General features: G+C 40.2%; 1 protein-coding gene across 6 annotated transcripts in view; it reads right to left on the minus strand.

Moving 5' to 3' along the window:
- Nucleotides 1-15,063, minus strand: part of BCAS3 (BCAS3 microtubule associated cell migration factor) — a 344,583-nt gene extending 329,520 nt beyond the window's left edge. For all 6 annotated transcript variants that reach the window (XM_068415391.1, XM_068415388.1, XM_068415389.1 and 3 more), the window contains exons 1-5: nucleotides 14,989-15,063; nucleotides 13,473-13,560; nucleotides 10,920-10,974; nucleotides 8,979-9,054; nucleotides 7,140-7,246 (exon numbers count right to left, since the gene is read on the minus strand). In XM_068415391.1, the coding sequence (XP_068271492.1) occupies nucleotides 7,140-7,246; nucleotides 8,979-9,054; nucleotides 10,920-10,974; nucleotides 13,473-13,543 (309 nt within the window). In that variant the 5' untranslated portion in view covers nucleotides 13,544-13,560; nucleotides 14,989-15,063. The remainder of the gene's footprint in view (nucleotides 1-7,139; nucleotides 7,247-8,978; nucleotides 9,055-10,919; nucleotides 10,975-13,472; nucleotides 13,561-14,988) is intronic.
- Between the last annotated feature and the right edge of the window lie 1,644 nt (nucleotides 15,064-16,707).

Genomic DNA, 16,707 nt, shown 5'->3' on the forward strand with positions numbered 1-16,707 from the left:
AGTTATAGTCCCAAAAGTAAGATACACTAAGAAGGCCAAACCTTCTTAACTCAGTTTCTGCTCTTAAATATACTGAGAGTATGTTTATTTAGCCTGTGATGCCAAGACCTGGTAGAGCTTAAAGTTGAGATTTTCAAGGAAAAGCCTAAAACGTACAAATACAAATGAAGTTTATTTGTACTTCAGCACCTAACATGAAAATCCCAGCCCAGCTCTTTTCATGCATACAATGCTTTTACTTTTTTTTACTTTTACTTAGCAGGTTATATGTTGCTGACTCCCAGAAGCCAAAAAAGGAGCAAGTTTTAAGATATACCTTCACTGCAGATTTTGTAATGAAAATATAAGATCCCACCCAACCACTGGAATCTCATTTGTAAAGAAAAAGTCAAATTCAGTAAAAAGCACCAAAAAGTTTACAAAAAATCTAGACATGATGCTACAACATGAATCAGATTAAAACACCAATACTTAACTGCTCATAGTCTATGAAATAACAGGTTTCTTAAGGGATTTTTCTTAAGTTGTATGTCCTTAACTGTTCTGTAGAAAGAAGAAATCATAGAAGGCATTGGACTTTGTTGTATGTCCTGAATTAGCAAGAGCTCGGTTGTTCCTCTGGTTTGCTTGGCATTGAAAAATGCATTAGGGCTTCAGAGTTCAAGATGTTCTTTGACTTATAATTAACTTTTTAAAAACACTACCACCAGCAGAAGCTGCTGCTATTTGCAGTCTTATAAAATTCTGAATTAACTGTGGCTGATGCTAATGCCCTGCATTTATCTATATAAAACTTTATTACCATTGCTGAGGCCACACGTATCAATGTTGACTGAAAGCACCATCTTCAGAGTAGAGAGATTATATAGTCTGATCTTCCTGCCCGTTCAGGCCTTATCTCACTCCTGAGACTGCCACCATAGACAGCCAATCTGTTCTGTGAATGGGACGCTTATTCCACCAGGAACTAAAGCAGGACAAGGAACTACATTTAGCATCAGCCCAGCCCCGTCGCTAAATGGCTAACAACTTTGTCGCTGCCAGCTTGGGTGAGATGTGGGCTGGCAAGTATAAGGTAGAAAGGCTCCACATCCCATTACCAGCCCCATGAGCTACACAGTCTCATAAGCATAGACAAAATATAAATAGGCTTCATGAACTGAAAACAGAGCTTTAAATTCTTCAAAAAGCACCTGTGAAGAAACTAGGCTGTGGCTGCCATTTTGGATTTGCTCCAGCTAAGTAGCGAGTCCCTGTGGCAGCTTTCAAAGCTCTTAGACGTTTTTCTTTCCCATTCCAAAAGCAAAGACTATTTCCAAACAGGTTTCAAGAATTGAATATTAAGCTATAAAAGCAGCTTCAGGTACTCGTTCTATGAAAGACTGAATCCAAAATGACGGCTCCAAGCTGGTCTGATAGAACATTTCAGCTTTCCCAGCGTCTGGTATCAAACCACAAGCCCCAGACCTACATGGAAGGCAGCGAGCAAAGAACACGTCAATTCAAAACCTGTCCCCCAATGAAGTCTTCATCGCTCTCTTCCAATGACAGATTGAAAGAGGAAGAACTACTCTCTCCTCCACTTAGACGTCTTGAGCTACTGCTTAAAATATGACAGACCAGAAATCCAGAGCACTGGTTAATTTTTGATGACAGAGCTTTATTGTTTGGAGCACACCAGTTTGCACCCATAAAAAAACAGAACAAAGGAAGTTTTGTTCACACTAAGGATAACTAATAGTTTCCAACCATAGAAAATGGTTTTCACATGGTGGGGAAAAAAAAAAAAAGTCAAACGTACACCAAACAAAGTTTGAAACTCAATGTTTAAACTACTGTGCAACTATATAAAAGCAAACTGCTTGTATATTAAAAAACTGTCACAGAGCACAGGGAAGATATCAGGGGTTTTTTTTTAATATCCTGATATACATGCTTTAAATATGATCTAGATTATATGGTATGATGCTGTGACAATAAGCAACTGACAGATGCCACCACAAAATACTGTTTGATATAATCATGTTGGGTTAAAGATTACTGCCAGTCATCTTGCTACTGAGTAAGGAAAGACTAAGTAAAAGGACAATTTTTATCATTTTAGTTTAGAAATTCTAACAGTCTGCTTTTTCAATCAAAACAAATCTCTAATTATCTAGAGAATCTAAGAATTTAGATGCTCAAAAAATGTTACAGATGTTTAGTGACTGAAATAAGTATGAAATTGCAGCTAGCATTTAAAATTATGACAACGCTAATTGAATTTTTAAGAAAATGAAAGCTTAGAAATGGTTTTGGTTACAGTTTCCTCAGTGTTCTCGCTTTATCATACATTTGGAGGAGGTTTAGCATGATCAGGCTGCAGGCTCCCTATAAAATTCTAATTTGGGGGACAGTTCCGCATTGTTTTTAATCACTTAATTTCTACAAGAAGACAAGAATGATGCAGACAATATTGGAAGGAGGCAGAATATGGGTAAAAACACCCTTCATGAGCCTTCATTTTAGCTTTGACCCCATCCAAAGAGAGCCACATGGAACACCGTTTGGACTCTTCTGATACCTCGCACCACATCTTTTTCAAAGGTTCTTGCACATGCTTTTTTCCCCTACAGATGTAGGGTATATTATGAGCTTAAAAAAAACTTCCAACAGTTCTACAGTCACTTGATGAGTGTAAAAACAGAAAGTTTCTTACATACTGCTAGCATCTGCAGTGTAAAAAAAAAAACAAAGCTTCAGAAAATTATTTGCACACGTTTTGCAAAGTCCTTTGACATTTTTCAGGGTTACTAGGTCAGGTCATTACTACATTTTTCCAAGTGGCTGATACAAGCCTTAACAGCAGTACCCTCTATCAGGAGGGGGTCTGGACAACGGGAGGATTGCAGCTCACTGTGTGATAAGTGACTAGTCCTTTTCCCAGCTCTAAAAGGGGAAGAATTACAAAGGGACTAAGACAACCACACTGAAACCCCAGCAGACAGGGTTTTTGATAAACAGTTGAGAAAACAAAATGGAACTGGCATGTCCAACTTACCATAAACATCCATCTATACATCCACATAAACACACCATCTGCTGTAAAACTGCAGGTTTAACAACTTTAAAAATCATACTATTATTGACGGCAGCATTTAAAGAAATTTAAGGTCTGGCAGCAGAGAAATGGCAGTGTGTGATGCCATCTTTATTCAACGAGTCCTCTGCATTCCAGAGGTCTCCACACGGAAGTCACCTACCACATGGGCTGACACATCCCGTCAGTCTGTGGCAGCGTCATTATACCAGAGCCTTTAAGGATTTTTTTGCTGAATACACAGCTGCGCTTGTTATTAAAAGTTCCCTTTGGTAGTTCCTACTTTATTCAACTCAAGCTTGATCATCCTTTTTTAATTGTAACATGAACCATTAAATTAAGATGATTTTTCTACTTCTGAAGCTTCCAGCATACAATGAAAAAAAATTATATGTCACAAAACCAGCCAACATGCATTTCTCTGAACAGGAACATCTAGAACAGATACTTGGAAACCACATCAGGCAGAAACCCATTCCAACTGTATTTGAAACACAAAACTGCGAGCAAGGGAAAAACAAATTCCAAACAAAACACTGCACAATTATCAAATAGGAACTTCTAGTCATACTTTTGTATATTCCCAGATTTCTCCCCACTTAGTGAGGCATATTTTAAGAACACTTTTAACCTTCCCACCCCCATTTCAAAACAAAGATCAAAGAAAAGTCATTTGGATGGACACCTTCCGCTTCTTATGCAATACAGATTTAGACCCTGCACTTCAAAACCCCAGCCGTTACTTCAGCACCCAGCAGTCCAAACATTATTTCAGCCCTTTGAAGCAGCCCTAATGGTATCTTCCATTTGCAAGTAACACTTCTGTAGTCAAAGATCTTACTCCAAGGAGATGTTAATGTGAAACCACTCAGACTGCAAAGAGACACACACTCCTGGAGGCAGACTGCAAAGGTGTTTGGAAGTCAATGTAACACCATTACGGAGAGTGTCAGCTTAGAAGCTGTCATAAACACTTCATAATCACTCAGACACAAACTGGACTGCCTGCAACACATTACTTTATTAAGTGCTGAATAGAGGTTCAATTGTATGAATAAAAAGCACAATGCTACAGATAATAGCCTTACTGAGTAGATTTTCACATAAATGTCAAATTGTTGCTTTTTTCAGATTGAAAGGTTTTTAAACTATAGAGATCTGGGGGTTTTTTCTTAACTGGAATAATATTGCTTAATTACAAGCTAAATACTCAGCAAGATCAAGAAGAAAGGTTTGTATAATACCAAAGGACACAAAAAAGTGGTGCCAGATAAACTCTAAATATTAAGGCAGTCACATAACTGCCAGATTTTATTTTATTCAGACTGTGTAAGCAAAGAAAATGAGATGGAGAAACAACAACGTGGGAAAAAAAACAGGCTATGTTATGTCCAAATTTGTTGGATATATAAATCCTGCTCTGAAAAGATATTTAAAATTCATGTGAAAGACGATCAATCTGAGAAACTCTCCAAGACCATCTTACTAACAAAGGAACCATTCCAACATTGAAATTACACTAACACATAACAAATTGCACAGGTTGAAGCTATACCTCTCTGGATGTGGTCTCAGAATTTCACAGAATATACAAATGAAGGGCTGACAAAGTGATGGAATATCTCTACAGTTGACATTCTTAAGATGGGTGGTAAAATATTTCCACATTTGGCATTTTTTCCATTTCACTGGACTTTCCCCCACCCATTAAAAGCACCTCTGCAAAGAATGAATGACACGAAGAGAAACTGTCCTGCAATTTCATTTTTCTTATTTTTTCTAAAATATTAAATACTATAAAAATCTAGGAATTATGAAGAAGTGAAACACACTGGGGAAAAAAGACAGCCTGGCTGTAGCGTCCTGCTGAAAAAAAAGGTAACATCAGGCATTTCGTGGCCTAACTTGTGGGTAATTCAGACACAAAAGGGGGGTGGGAGAAAAACCCCACCCACAAACCCAAAGAACACCCCCTCTTTCCCACTAGGAAACACGGATGAGCTGTCCTGTACTACCCGCCTGACAGTACCAATAAGCACACTTACTCCACATAAGCCAGGATAAACAAAGTAGTTTAACTCGTTGTTTGTCAGTAATCTCCATCAAATTATTTCATGTTTACTGCAGTGTACCACGCGGTATGAGCTTAAATGCAGACAGTTAACGCAGAAGAGGTTACACGAGGTAATCTGTTCACATAGCAAAGAACTGAGACTCTCTCCTTTCATTCTTGCTCTACTCATACACGTAAGATCCCATCTCATAAGGAATTTCTGAAGGCATTGATACAGATAGCTCTGACAGAGAGACTCTTTCATTCGGACACAAAGTCACTTACAAGGGATGCACAGAACTCTCCCCTAACCACAAAGCAAGGGCATGTTACATACACACACAGAGGAAAAAGGAAAACACAACAATCTCTGCCAGATACAAAGCTGCTCTTCTCAGAGTGGCCAAGACAAGCCCCATGTCAACACAACATACTTCCATATATTCTTCACAAAACACACGTTCATTTGGATAAGAACATTTCAGCAGGATAAAGTAAGCTGTTTTATAAAAGTTCTTTAGCTTAAGTCTATGTGACTACCCACAGTATGGTAATTGATCAACTTGTGCTATAACTCCAGTTGTATTTCCTCTCTTAGCTCAGTATCTTAGTGACCCCTAATGTTTGTTTTCTGTAATACACTCCAAAGAACAAAGCAAAACCTTTCTGAATCCTTTTAATAATCTCATTTGTACACTAATATAAAACTGATCAGACTTCAAAATAGTGTACAAAACTAATCAGGTACTGTAAACCCATTTTTTAGTATTCAAAGTCATTTCAGTGTAAGGCAGATTTAACAAAAAAAGCAGACAAGCTAGCTTTGCTACATCGTACATGTTTCTGCTCTAAAAAGTTAAAATACAAAAACAAACGAAAGATACGTTTTGCTCCATCAAAAATAAAGTTAGGATTAGATGTAGTTTCTCAGTACATACAAGGAGATAAAATGTCCTATGTTTTGGTTAAAATGGTCCTAAATTTTGGTTAAAGTTCCTAAATTTTACTAAAAAGTTACTAAATAGTGAAATTAGTAAAGTATACTAGGTCTTACTTTGTTTCTATTAAACTCTCATTCAAATACAAAAGCCCAGCAGTTTTTTTCTTCCTCATCTGCAGCTAACAACATGCAATCAAGAGGGGAAAAGCCAGCTCTCCCACACTCCGGTGAAACTCAATTTAACTTAACTTTGCTGTACAAAATAACATTATTTTCTATTATACTGTCTAAGCTACTGGTATATAAACACGTCCTACATAGCTAATCATAAAGTAATAAAAAATATACATATTTCTAAAAAAAAAAAAACACAAAACCACCAAACTGTGTTTTACAAAGGGAAAGAACGCCATCCTCTCCACATTATTTTGAAGGACAAGGTGTTATGAGCAAATTTTTTTTCAAGTTAAGAATTTTATGACCTACTGTATTAAATTTTATTCTATAGTTTCAAGAAATTTGGGGGAAATTCCCCAAATTAAGACCATGTGCTCATAAACCACTCTGAAACACAAACTGCAGAGTGTGTGTATGACAGCATGAAATCAAACCCATATGCACACAGACTTTAATAAAATTAAAATTGCAAATCATGTACATGACAAACATGTGATCGTAAAATACTATTAATACTGTCATACTTCCATTCCTGGGACAAACAAATTCTTTTCATATTTTTCCACCCTTATTCCTTTCTGCAGGTTAAAAAGACTTCTGTCCTTTCTGGGATACAAACTATTCCATAATATCAAATTCAACTCTGAAAATTTACTTAACAGAAATAATTTGTAAAAAGCCCTCAGATCTGAAGGTAGATGAATTCAAGTGCTTGCTCTATGCTCAGTATTAATCTTAAGATAAGCATATTACATACAAACCATATAACATTGATAAACGTTGGCTCTTTCCACTTCATTAGGAAAAATTAAAAGTAAAATACGAAAGTAATAACACAACATTACAAACAGAAAAGCCTCTGGCACAGAAGTGGAGTGCACTCTACTTACAGGTATGCTCCAGACTTGCATTCCATCGCTGTATCCGATCATTAGCAGTAACGGGGGTTCATTCCCAGTGCTGTGTATTTCATGAAACTCCATATTCCTTGACGTATCTAAATTGGGTTTAAATGCCAAAGCCATTATTAACAGGTTAGGATCAATCATGGCTGCTGTCAGTTACACTAGATGGTGTTTTCTCAATGCATGTTTCCATTGTCATAACCAAAAGCAAGCAAAGTGGTTTAAATTTTTATGCTGGAACTGAAATATTTTCTTTCAGGCAAACATGATAGATATGTTAAAGTTTCACAGAGAGGCTAGAAAACATTAAAATTTTAAATTATGGACAAAAATTTTCTGGATTACAATGTGGGTTGTCACTAAATACCCCAAAAACTTCTGTAATTCTTTCTCCAAATATTAATAAAACATGGCAAACTTTTCAAATAGAGAAAAATTTGCAAAGGGCTAACAAAATAAACATTAACAAATACAGAAATTACAGACACACAGACTGGTCAAAACTATTTCTAGATACTATGTAATTAATCTTTACATCAACCTTACCAAAAGAAGAAAACCCATGGGAAGAAAAGTGCTACAGAACATGATAATCAAAATATTAAGTGTTCCTGAGTAAAGCCCTCTAAAACTACATTTTCAACCGTGACAGAATGAACAAAAGCTCACTGCAAGCATGTAAGCATCAAAGAAAGAGAGGAAATATTTAGGGTGGTGAAAGTGGATGTATTCAGGTCCAACCAGATTAGACTGCATAAAAGTAAATCTAAACAGAATATGAAGGATTCTGAGGAATATTCTGAAGTGGTTTTGTTATACTGTAGAAAAGAACCTAAAGAGGGAATGCCTGAGATTATTTTTAAAACCAAACATACAAGGAAAACAAACCCACAAGCAAACAAACCTTAACTAGCCTAAAGCTGGACATAATGCCATGTATAGGTTGATAGGTCTTTCCTAGTTCTAAGAACCATGAATTTATGAACTGCCAGCCTCTGTGCCATTTCAACAGCTGGAAAACATATAATCTTCCCTATTAACCTCTTGGAAAGGCTGAAAATTCCCCATCACAGCTCTGGCTATGGTTGCTATTATTTCATCTGAGACCAGAATGAGCCTTTACCATAGAACTCTAGACAGGAAAATAAGACTGCAGACAAGAAATAGCAATTTTCTGACAGATTTAAATCCAGTGTTCTCCAGAAGGCAGGTCCCTTACCTCCCCAGCTACAACAAGCACACATACCACACACCACAAGCAACTCTAAGATGTTCAATTAATTCAAGAACTAACTACCTGATAGCAGCATTCAACCACCTCTCATTCAGTCCCTAACCTTCCTTATTCAAAGAAAAGGTAACCAGGATAGACAAGTAGGGCAACTCAGATCATAAGTGGGGATCTACTTGATACTCTTAGCAAAAGCTTGTAAAATCATCACTTTCTCTTAAAAAGGTTGGAGATCTGTTTTCTGCACTAAGTCAGTGGTCTTTGCTGATCATTTATTAAGATACATTGGAAGTGATAAACAAGTTACATTTTAAGAATATTTTGTGGCTTTGCTCTACTCTTTCCCTGAAAGACATCATGGAATCTCCTGCTCATTTTCCCCAACAGCTCTTCCTTTCTAGGTTACTCTGAATTCTATTACACCACTGAAACTACATCTGGGACTGGATTCAGAGTTAGATAACCTGGCTTTGAAACAAAACAGTAAATGAAATAAATTCAGTTCCATGCTTCGTTTGTCAACAAAGCTGACTGAAATTATTGTACACAGACCCAAAAATCACAAAAATAAATGAGAGAAAATGAAGTCATACCATTTAAATCTGCATTTTCAAATCTGACCCAAACAATCTTCTCCTTTTCTTCTGCTGGTGGGGTACCACTGTAGGCCTGGATGAAAAGCAAAAGGGTTGAAAGAAAAACAGAGATACATGTATCTTACTGTCACCAGTATTCCCGTGAGGTTTTGTTTCAAAAATGAATGGTTCCATGACCAACACACACCATACTAAACATAACAAGCGTAACATCACTTCCTAACATAGAAGTGACAAGACTTATATAACAACTTTTCTGGAGCAGGTTAGAAATGCCACGCGACTTACAGCAATTTAGTCAAGCTAAAATGCAGTGGCTTCTACAACCTTTAACTTTAGCGGTTGTACACTACTTCTAACAGCAATGTTAGAGGTTCTCACATGGGGCACTTTTACTTTCAAACTTCTCTTTAACTCACTTAAAGGTTTTGTAAGCAAGATTGAGGAAAGAAAGAGACCTTTACTACATAGTTTATTTTAGCGACACGTTTTAGTCGTATTTGTGACATCTTTAATATAGCCATTTAAAAGAGAATAAACTGTAAGTCCAGTAGAACAGATCCATGTTTCAGTTCCGCGTTCTACAAATTCCCATAAAAATATTAAATACAAAAAGAAACTGTGAAGACTTGCAATGTTTCCAAACTGCAAGTTTTACAGTTCTCAGGAGAAACTGTAGTAGTAAGAACGTGAGCTGCAGTAGAAATACCATCACTTCCAAATGAATTATAACAAAATAATGTGCAGTATTTTGGATTAAATATGAAAAAAGCTTGTATAATCACTTCATACATGCCACAAAAGCAATAACATGAACTAAAAATACAAATTCAAAAAGTAAGTGTGGGTATTACTTTTCAAAACAAATCACATTCCATGCTTCCAAAGCAAACTGATTTGCAAAATAAAACACAGACTGTATCCTTCAAGTACAGAGGGGAAAAAATGGGGGTGTGTGTGGAAAGCAGCAATCTTTTAAATGAAAGTTGGACCATTTTTAATTTTGACCATGAGTCCAAAATGCATTTCACAAATTTATATTAGTGAGGGGAATTTTATAATATTATTGAGGAAATTCATTACTAACCAAGATACTTTTCTGAGGCTACAATCAGCTGTAATGCTCCTCCCCTACGCACTACACCTTTCCCAAAGAGTAACAAACCAAAATTAGTTTCCCTCTGCTACCGAGAGGCCCATGAGCAATGTAAAAGTGACCATTCCAGTTTCATGCTGCTGCTACCTGTGAAAACTATGACTGAGAGCAGACATAAGCATCATAGTTACTCTCCAGAGAGAAAGATGTCAGAAATGGGAGGGAAAAAAGAAAATTTAAGAAAGCAGAGTGAGGACTCCTGCTTTGCAAAACTCGACATGCTGGAGAACAAGGGGTTAGGCAGAGCTCCACAGTCCCACAGCAGCGAGGACACTCTGAAGCAAGTTAAGGAAATAAGAAAAAAAGAGGGAGTAAAGGACACGAAATAAACTTTCTCCTTTTCAGCCAATGACAAAAGCTAACGTGACAAAGGGCGTCTACCAAGTTGTTCTAACACCAATCCAGCCACGGCTCATACATAGGTTTCCAACTACAACCCAGAAAAAACATTTGTAAGAGGTAGAGCAAGTATTACACCCAGTCTCTCCCCTCCCCAGCTGTCCTATTGCCAAAATATTCACAGGAAAAGGCTGCAATCTTCTTCCTATTTATATTGTAATTCTTCAACTTCCGTGTAGTTAAGATTTTCATTTTAATTATTACCTACCAGAGGAAATCTGTAGGCCCAATCTTCAGAGGACTTTCAAAAACCTGGTCTCAAGATTCACATTCAAAAAAATAAAAAAATTTGGCTTTTGTTTTCTAATGATATTTTGGTCCACCTGACACACACTTCAACCGTTTTGTACAAAGATGAAATAGTTTTAAAGATCTACACAAACCTGAGGCACAACATCTTGAAGAAATGTAACAACGCTTTCCATATACGACTGTTCCCTTGAAAACAGAAGGAGAATTTTAATTACCACTGAAGTTCAGAAACGGTTGTGAATATATTAAATGAGACATATCACCAGAGAAAACACGTACAATCCTTAGCGCAAAGAAAAATATTAAGCATGCAACGCAGTTACTTCATATACTGCCAAACACTGATAATATAAATAGTGGCCTAAAACTCTGTAAAAACCTAAGTGATATCTGTTTATGAAGTAACTGCTTAGGAGGAAAAATATAAAATGTAACAGTCAAGAAAGAAACCACGTTCTCCACATCAGAGTGGCTGACTGAAGTAGAATAGGCATTTGGAAATTAATCTTCAGCATTTTTCTACGTACAACAATCAAGTTAAGTGGCAGCGCTCAGAGACAGGACAAAATCCTCACTAAGAATAGTAAGGAGAGGTATTTTCAGATAAGATTTTACAGCTTGGGAAGCTTATTCCTTCTTGGAAGTTCATTAGCAGCAATGATTTAGCGTAGTATATAGTGCAAGATACGTTTGTTCTGGTAGATTTAAACTAATGCTTTTATTAGCTTATCCCTGCACGAGCGGTGAGTCTCTTGTGTAACTGCTGAGCAACAATGTGGGCTGACTACATTAGACAGACGGTGTTGAAACAACACAAGAAGTTTGTGCTTTCTGTAATGAGTAATACTGAAACATGCTGGCAACAAGAACTATCTTCATCAAGTCTGAAACAATTTCCTAAAAATTAACTCTTCAGGTAACAGCTTTGGCAGCCTTCAAATCAATTTTTGTACTGGTAGTCATTTTTCCTGTGCTAACTCAAGATTCCCAATAGCAACAAAGAAAAACTGTAGACTGGGAAACTTAAGACTCTTGATGTCCAAAGGTATATATGTTTTCCTCATGCTTCCTGAAACTGTGCTAAGATTCTTTTAATAGAAATTGGAGTGTTCAGTAGTTAAGAATTAAGTACTCCGCCCCATACTCAGCAATACAGAAGATACTTCAAGTCAAATGCTGCAAAACACCTGGATCAGCTTAACTGGTTGACTCCTCTCTGAAAACAAAGATAAATCTAAACCATAAAATTTAAAAATTTTAGAAAGCTTATTCCAACTCATGACAAAACTATATTTTGTTAGCAATCCAAGGATTACTGCATCAAATAAAGTTTGTCTTACTGCTTTAAGCTGAGGCTTTATAAATGAGCTGTAGTTTATAGTGCTGATTCTTCTTTGATGTATGTAGGTCACCAAAACAGTCTCTGTATACCCTCAGAGCCCTTTATTACCTAGCAATAACACTTGGCTACAGGTATAGCATTAAATAATGTTTGAAGTTCTCATGTGGATGCCTACCAGCACGAGTCATACTGTCTTCGTTTTTCAGCTCATGAAATGAGTACTTTTTTTTTTCCTCCTCTCTCCCAGTGTATCTTCAAACAAAGCTGATATTTGGGAAATGTTTTATTCAGTATATGTACCCTAAATCTCTGCTAAAGTTGAAACACTTCCAAGAAGGTATCTTTAAAGTGCTTAAAAACTACCAAAACAACAACAACAAAACCCATCAAAAAAACCCAAAATCTTCTGTTAATATCCAGGAATTTAACATAATCAGCAGAAAGTTGCTGGGTGCTGCAGGCTGCTCAACATACACCAACTCTCATCGAAAATACTGCAACTTTTGAGGTGAAAAGACATACCTCAAGAACAAGCCACCATATTTAATAAAACAAAAGAACAGATAATCTTATTCTTACAGTGTTCTTCTATTGCTATTTGTTTAAAGCTTACTTTGAAGAAAAGGTCATTACAAACAGAAATGCATTTGTTGAGAAATTCTGCAACATAAAAAAAAATGCTTATTCTATCACGTGGCTGTAAGACAAACCTCTCACACAACTTTTTCTGTTAGAGCGATCGGTTTCTTGTGCTCCTTGTAAAAATAAAGTGAATCTTGATGTTGAAATACACAGCTATCTCCAGTGGCAAACTAATAGCCACTGAAACTGACAGTACAAGTGAACATTTCCATATAGTGCCATTTTGCAGCAACAATTCAGTAGCATAAACATCCCTAGGAAGAAAGAAAAACTGCTACAAAAATCCTTTAACAAAGACAAGACCATTCTACACATGTTCCTTCTGGCCTAAGGAAGAAGTTTGCAATCATTGATCCACAGCTAGTGTAGTGTTTGTATAGCAATCAAAATTGTGTAAACAAACAACAAAACATTGTAATATATTCATCTTTAACACATACGACTTCGAAGGTTTTGGTGTATAAGTGAAAAGCATCCCATTTAGGCAGACAGTTTGACCTGCACACTCCTAGGAGACAGGAATGCAACATTCTTTTACTTTATTTTATTGGAAAATACTCAATGCAACAAAACCGTACTGTCAACACAAGCCCTCACAGCTCGCTTTGAAAGAAAATTCAGGATAGGTGGTTCTTCTACAAGAAGATAAAAAGAAAAACAAACATTTCAAATAAGGGCTATTCTTCCAGAACGTGCTTACGTGACAGCTTGTGGACGAACCAGCACTCCCCCAGTACATCGACTAGGGCGGCGGGGAGATTCTGTCGCCATTGTTTCTTTGCAGATACCTGTAAGAAATACATTTCTTTTTAGTAATAATGTGTATCAGGATTATTCATTACACTAGTTCTTGACATATTCTTCTGGATGATAAAAACCTCTTGAAGAAGGAAACTTGACTTACACAAATCTGTAAGGCACTATGACCCTATACAGTACTCAAAAAAAAACCCCAAACCTTCTTTTTTTCAGTATCTCAATCACTACAGCTCCTGCAATGCATGTGAAAGCAAAAAACAAACACCTACGTGATAAAGAGGAAAAATTTCTTCAAACCATACATTAAAGATAGAGGTACATCTACACAGTTATCATCAGCATTATTGAAGACTATTATTTACTAATGAGCTGTTGTCTTCGAAAATAATTATATAAAAATCATGTACAATCACAATTGCAGTGTATTGTACTCTTGAAAATCCATAATGGGTTACATGAAGCAAACATAAAAAGCGTGACGGAACACATTCTACTTTTTTTATGTCAGCTTTTTGTGTCGCCTTCAAGTCTTTCTTCACACTTCTGTTTCTTCTATGTGAAAATTCAGCATAACATTCTTAAAGGCAAAAAGCACTTGAGGCACATCACAGATCCCAGCCACCTCTTCAGTCCACCATTCAGCCCCCGCCCCAGACCAAGAACCAGGACATAAAGTGAGAGAAAAAGCCAAATCCCCAACGTGGCATGGGTTACCAGCACCATTTCATGTTTGGGTAATGTTTGTAAGTGCCATCTCATTAAGTGAGGCAAAGATAAACGCTCGGCTCTATAGAAATTCATAATAAAACGTTCAGCAACACAACTGAAGTTTGACACGCACGCCAAGCAAACTTGAAAGAAAAAAAAGGGCACAGAAAGGATAAAATTTGTCTTGCTATTATGCCCCGATGCAGCGGGACACCTGCCCCAGCTGGAGCTCGTTGCCCGCCCCCGCGCCCTGAGTGCCGCCACCTGCCCCACAACCGCGAGCACCTGAGGCGCGAGCCCTCCCGCGGCGGGAGCGCCGGCCCCTGAGGGAGGCGGCCGGGCGGCCCTCAGCACCCTCAGCCACCCGCTGTTGAGCAACTCCAGCACAAAACGCTCCAGCCTGCCCGGCCTCTCCCCCGGCTGCCGCCCCGGCAATCAGGCCGCGGCCAGCCGGCAGCCGCCGAGACCCGCCGGACGCGCCTCTCCGCACGCCCCACGCCCTCGCGGGCCGACCACCGGTGACTCCCTCAGGCTCCCGCCCGACGGCCCACACCTGCCCGGCCCGCCGCCCCCGCCCTCCCTCAGCGCCCCGGCTCCTGCCCGGCCTCACATCCCCACACTCGCCCTCAGGGCCGGCCACAGCGCTCCCCCAGAGCCCGGGCCCGCCCCACAGCCCCCGCCCAGCGCTCCCAGCCCCGGTCTCGGCCAGCGGGTCCCGTTCCCGCCCTCGGCCGCCGTGTCCCCCTCACCTGCCGCCTCCCCGCTCCGCCCGGCTCCTCACTGACAGTGTTTGGGACCCCCACGGGGAATAACACCGAGCGCACTGCGCGCTGCGAGCCAATCAGACGGCTGCGAAGGCGGGCTGCTCCCCGCTGCCGCCCAATCCGCGCCCAGCTTTCCAGCAGTGGGCGGGGCGCGGGGGGCACACGGAGGGCGGCTGCGCCCCAAGCTGGGTTGAGGCGGCGAAAGGCGGCCGGCGCCGCCCCCACCCGCAGCTTTGTTTACATCGGGATCTCGCGAGAGCCGCCGCGCCAGTCCCGCGCACGTGGGCGGGGGCGGAGCCGCGATGCGTCAATGGGTGGGGAAGGCCCCGCCCGCGCGCGGTGTCTACCTGCCGAGCGCGGTGAGGCAGCGGCGGAGCCTGACGGGGCGCGGCGGGCGGTGGCGGCCCCGGGGAGAGGCCCGGGCCCGGCTCCGGCTCCGCTCGGGGTGTGTGTGAGGGGAAGAAGGCGGTGGGAGAAACGCGCAGCGGGCGAAGTACCGGCAGGCAGGGAGAGGGGCCGCGGGGACGAGGCCGCCCCTCAGCAGGGAGAGCGGGGCCCTCGGGAGGAGCGTCCCCTGCCCGCAGCGCCTGCGGCCGCCGGCTCCCGAGGGCTGGGAGCGGGTTCCCCGCAAAGGTGTTTTTTGCGGTGCTGCCCCGAGCAGGGCGGTGTTCGCAGGGGTCCGGCCCTGCAGGTTCATCAGGGTGAGGCACCGCCCTCGCAGGAAGCTCGTCACGGCCCGTCTCGTTTCCAGCGGGGAGCCTGGGCCTCTGGCTCCTCCTTCCAGACACCGGCACCGAGAAGTCGGGATTGAGCCACCTGTTCTGGGAGCCTACGACGGCTTCGGTGACCAGAAGCCATAATCTAAGGAGCAAAAGAAGTGAAAAAAATGACTGAAGAGCGTAATGCAGCACACCTCTTCACACAGTACCTGTATCAGAGAAGGGTGACCATCCTTGGCTCCCCTTGTCCTGAAGAAAATGGCTTCGGAGCTGTGTTGCCCCACAGGAGAATCGTCCTCTGGACAAGAAGTAGTGCTACAGGACTTCTTCAATGCTTTCAGCATCTTGATGATGCAGAGCTGTGCTCTTGCACATACTGGAGCTTTATTTCACAAGAAAAAAAAAGCTGGTGTAAGTCAGGCTTGGTTTTATGAAAAGGAGACTTCACATTAGCTGTAAATTTCCACACTTCCCCCTCTCAGCTTTGATAATTAATTTCTGAGAAGTTAAATAATATGTAGGTGGGCAAAGTATACACAAGAGTAAACTGCTGCCAGTCTGTATCAGCAAGTAAGTTTGTGTCTACTGCCGAGGAGCTTTGAGTGTTTAACGCTTACCATCATGCAGCAGCCTTCCCAGGAAAAATTGTATGTTTAATTGAAAGTGAAAGAAGCCAAAGTCTAGAACTGTTGTGAGGAAATGTGGGAGAATAAGGCACACACATGAACGCAGCAGAATTCTATGAGAACTTAAAGTTTGCTTCTCTAGAAAGCAAAAAAAAAAAAGGGGGGAAACACGCTAAGTTTTTTTCTTTTGCATACTTACATTTCTGTAACTGTGGAAAGCAGGCCTGATTTCAACCCATGTTTTATTGTTCCAGCAGTAAAGAATTAGATTCTATAAAGAACCACCCTAGCCATTGGGGTAAAATACTGGCCTTTTACTTCCCCATTAAAAAAAACCACACAGGTTCTATATTGCTACA

The sequence above is a fragment of the Nyctibius grandis genome, chromosome 18, assembly GCF_013368605.1.
Source record: "Nyctibius grandis isolate bNycGra1 chromosome 18, bNycGra1.pri, whole genome shotgun sequence".
Taxonomy (NCBI): domain Eukaryota; kingdom Metazoa; phylum Chordata; class Aves; order Nyctibiiformes; family Nyctibiidae; genus Nyctibius; species Nyctibius grandis.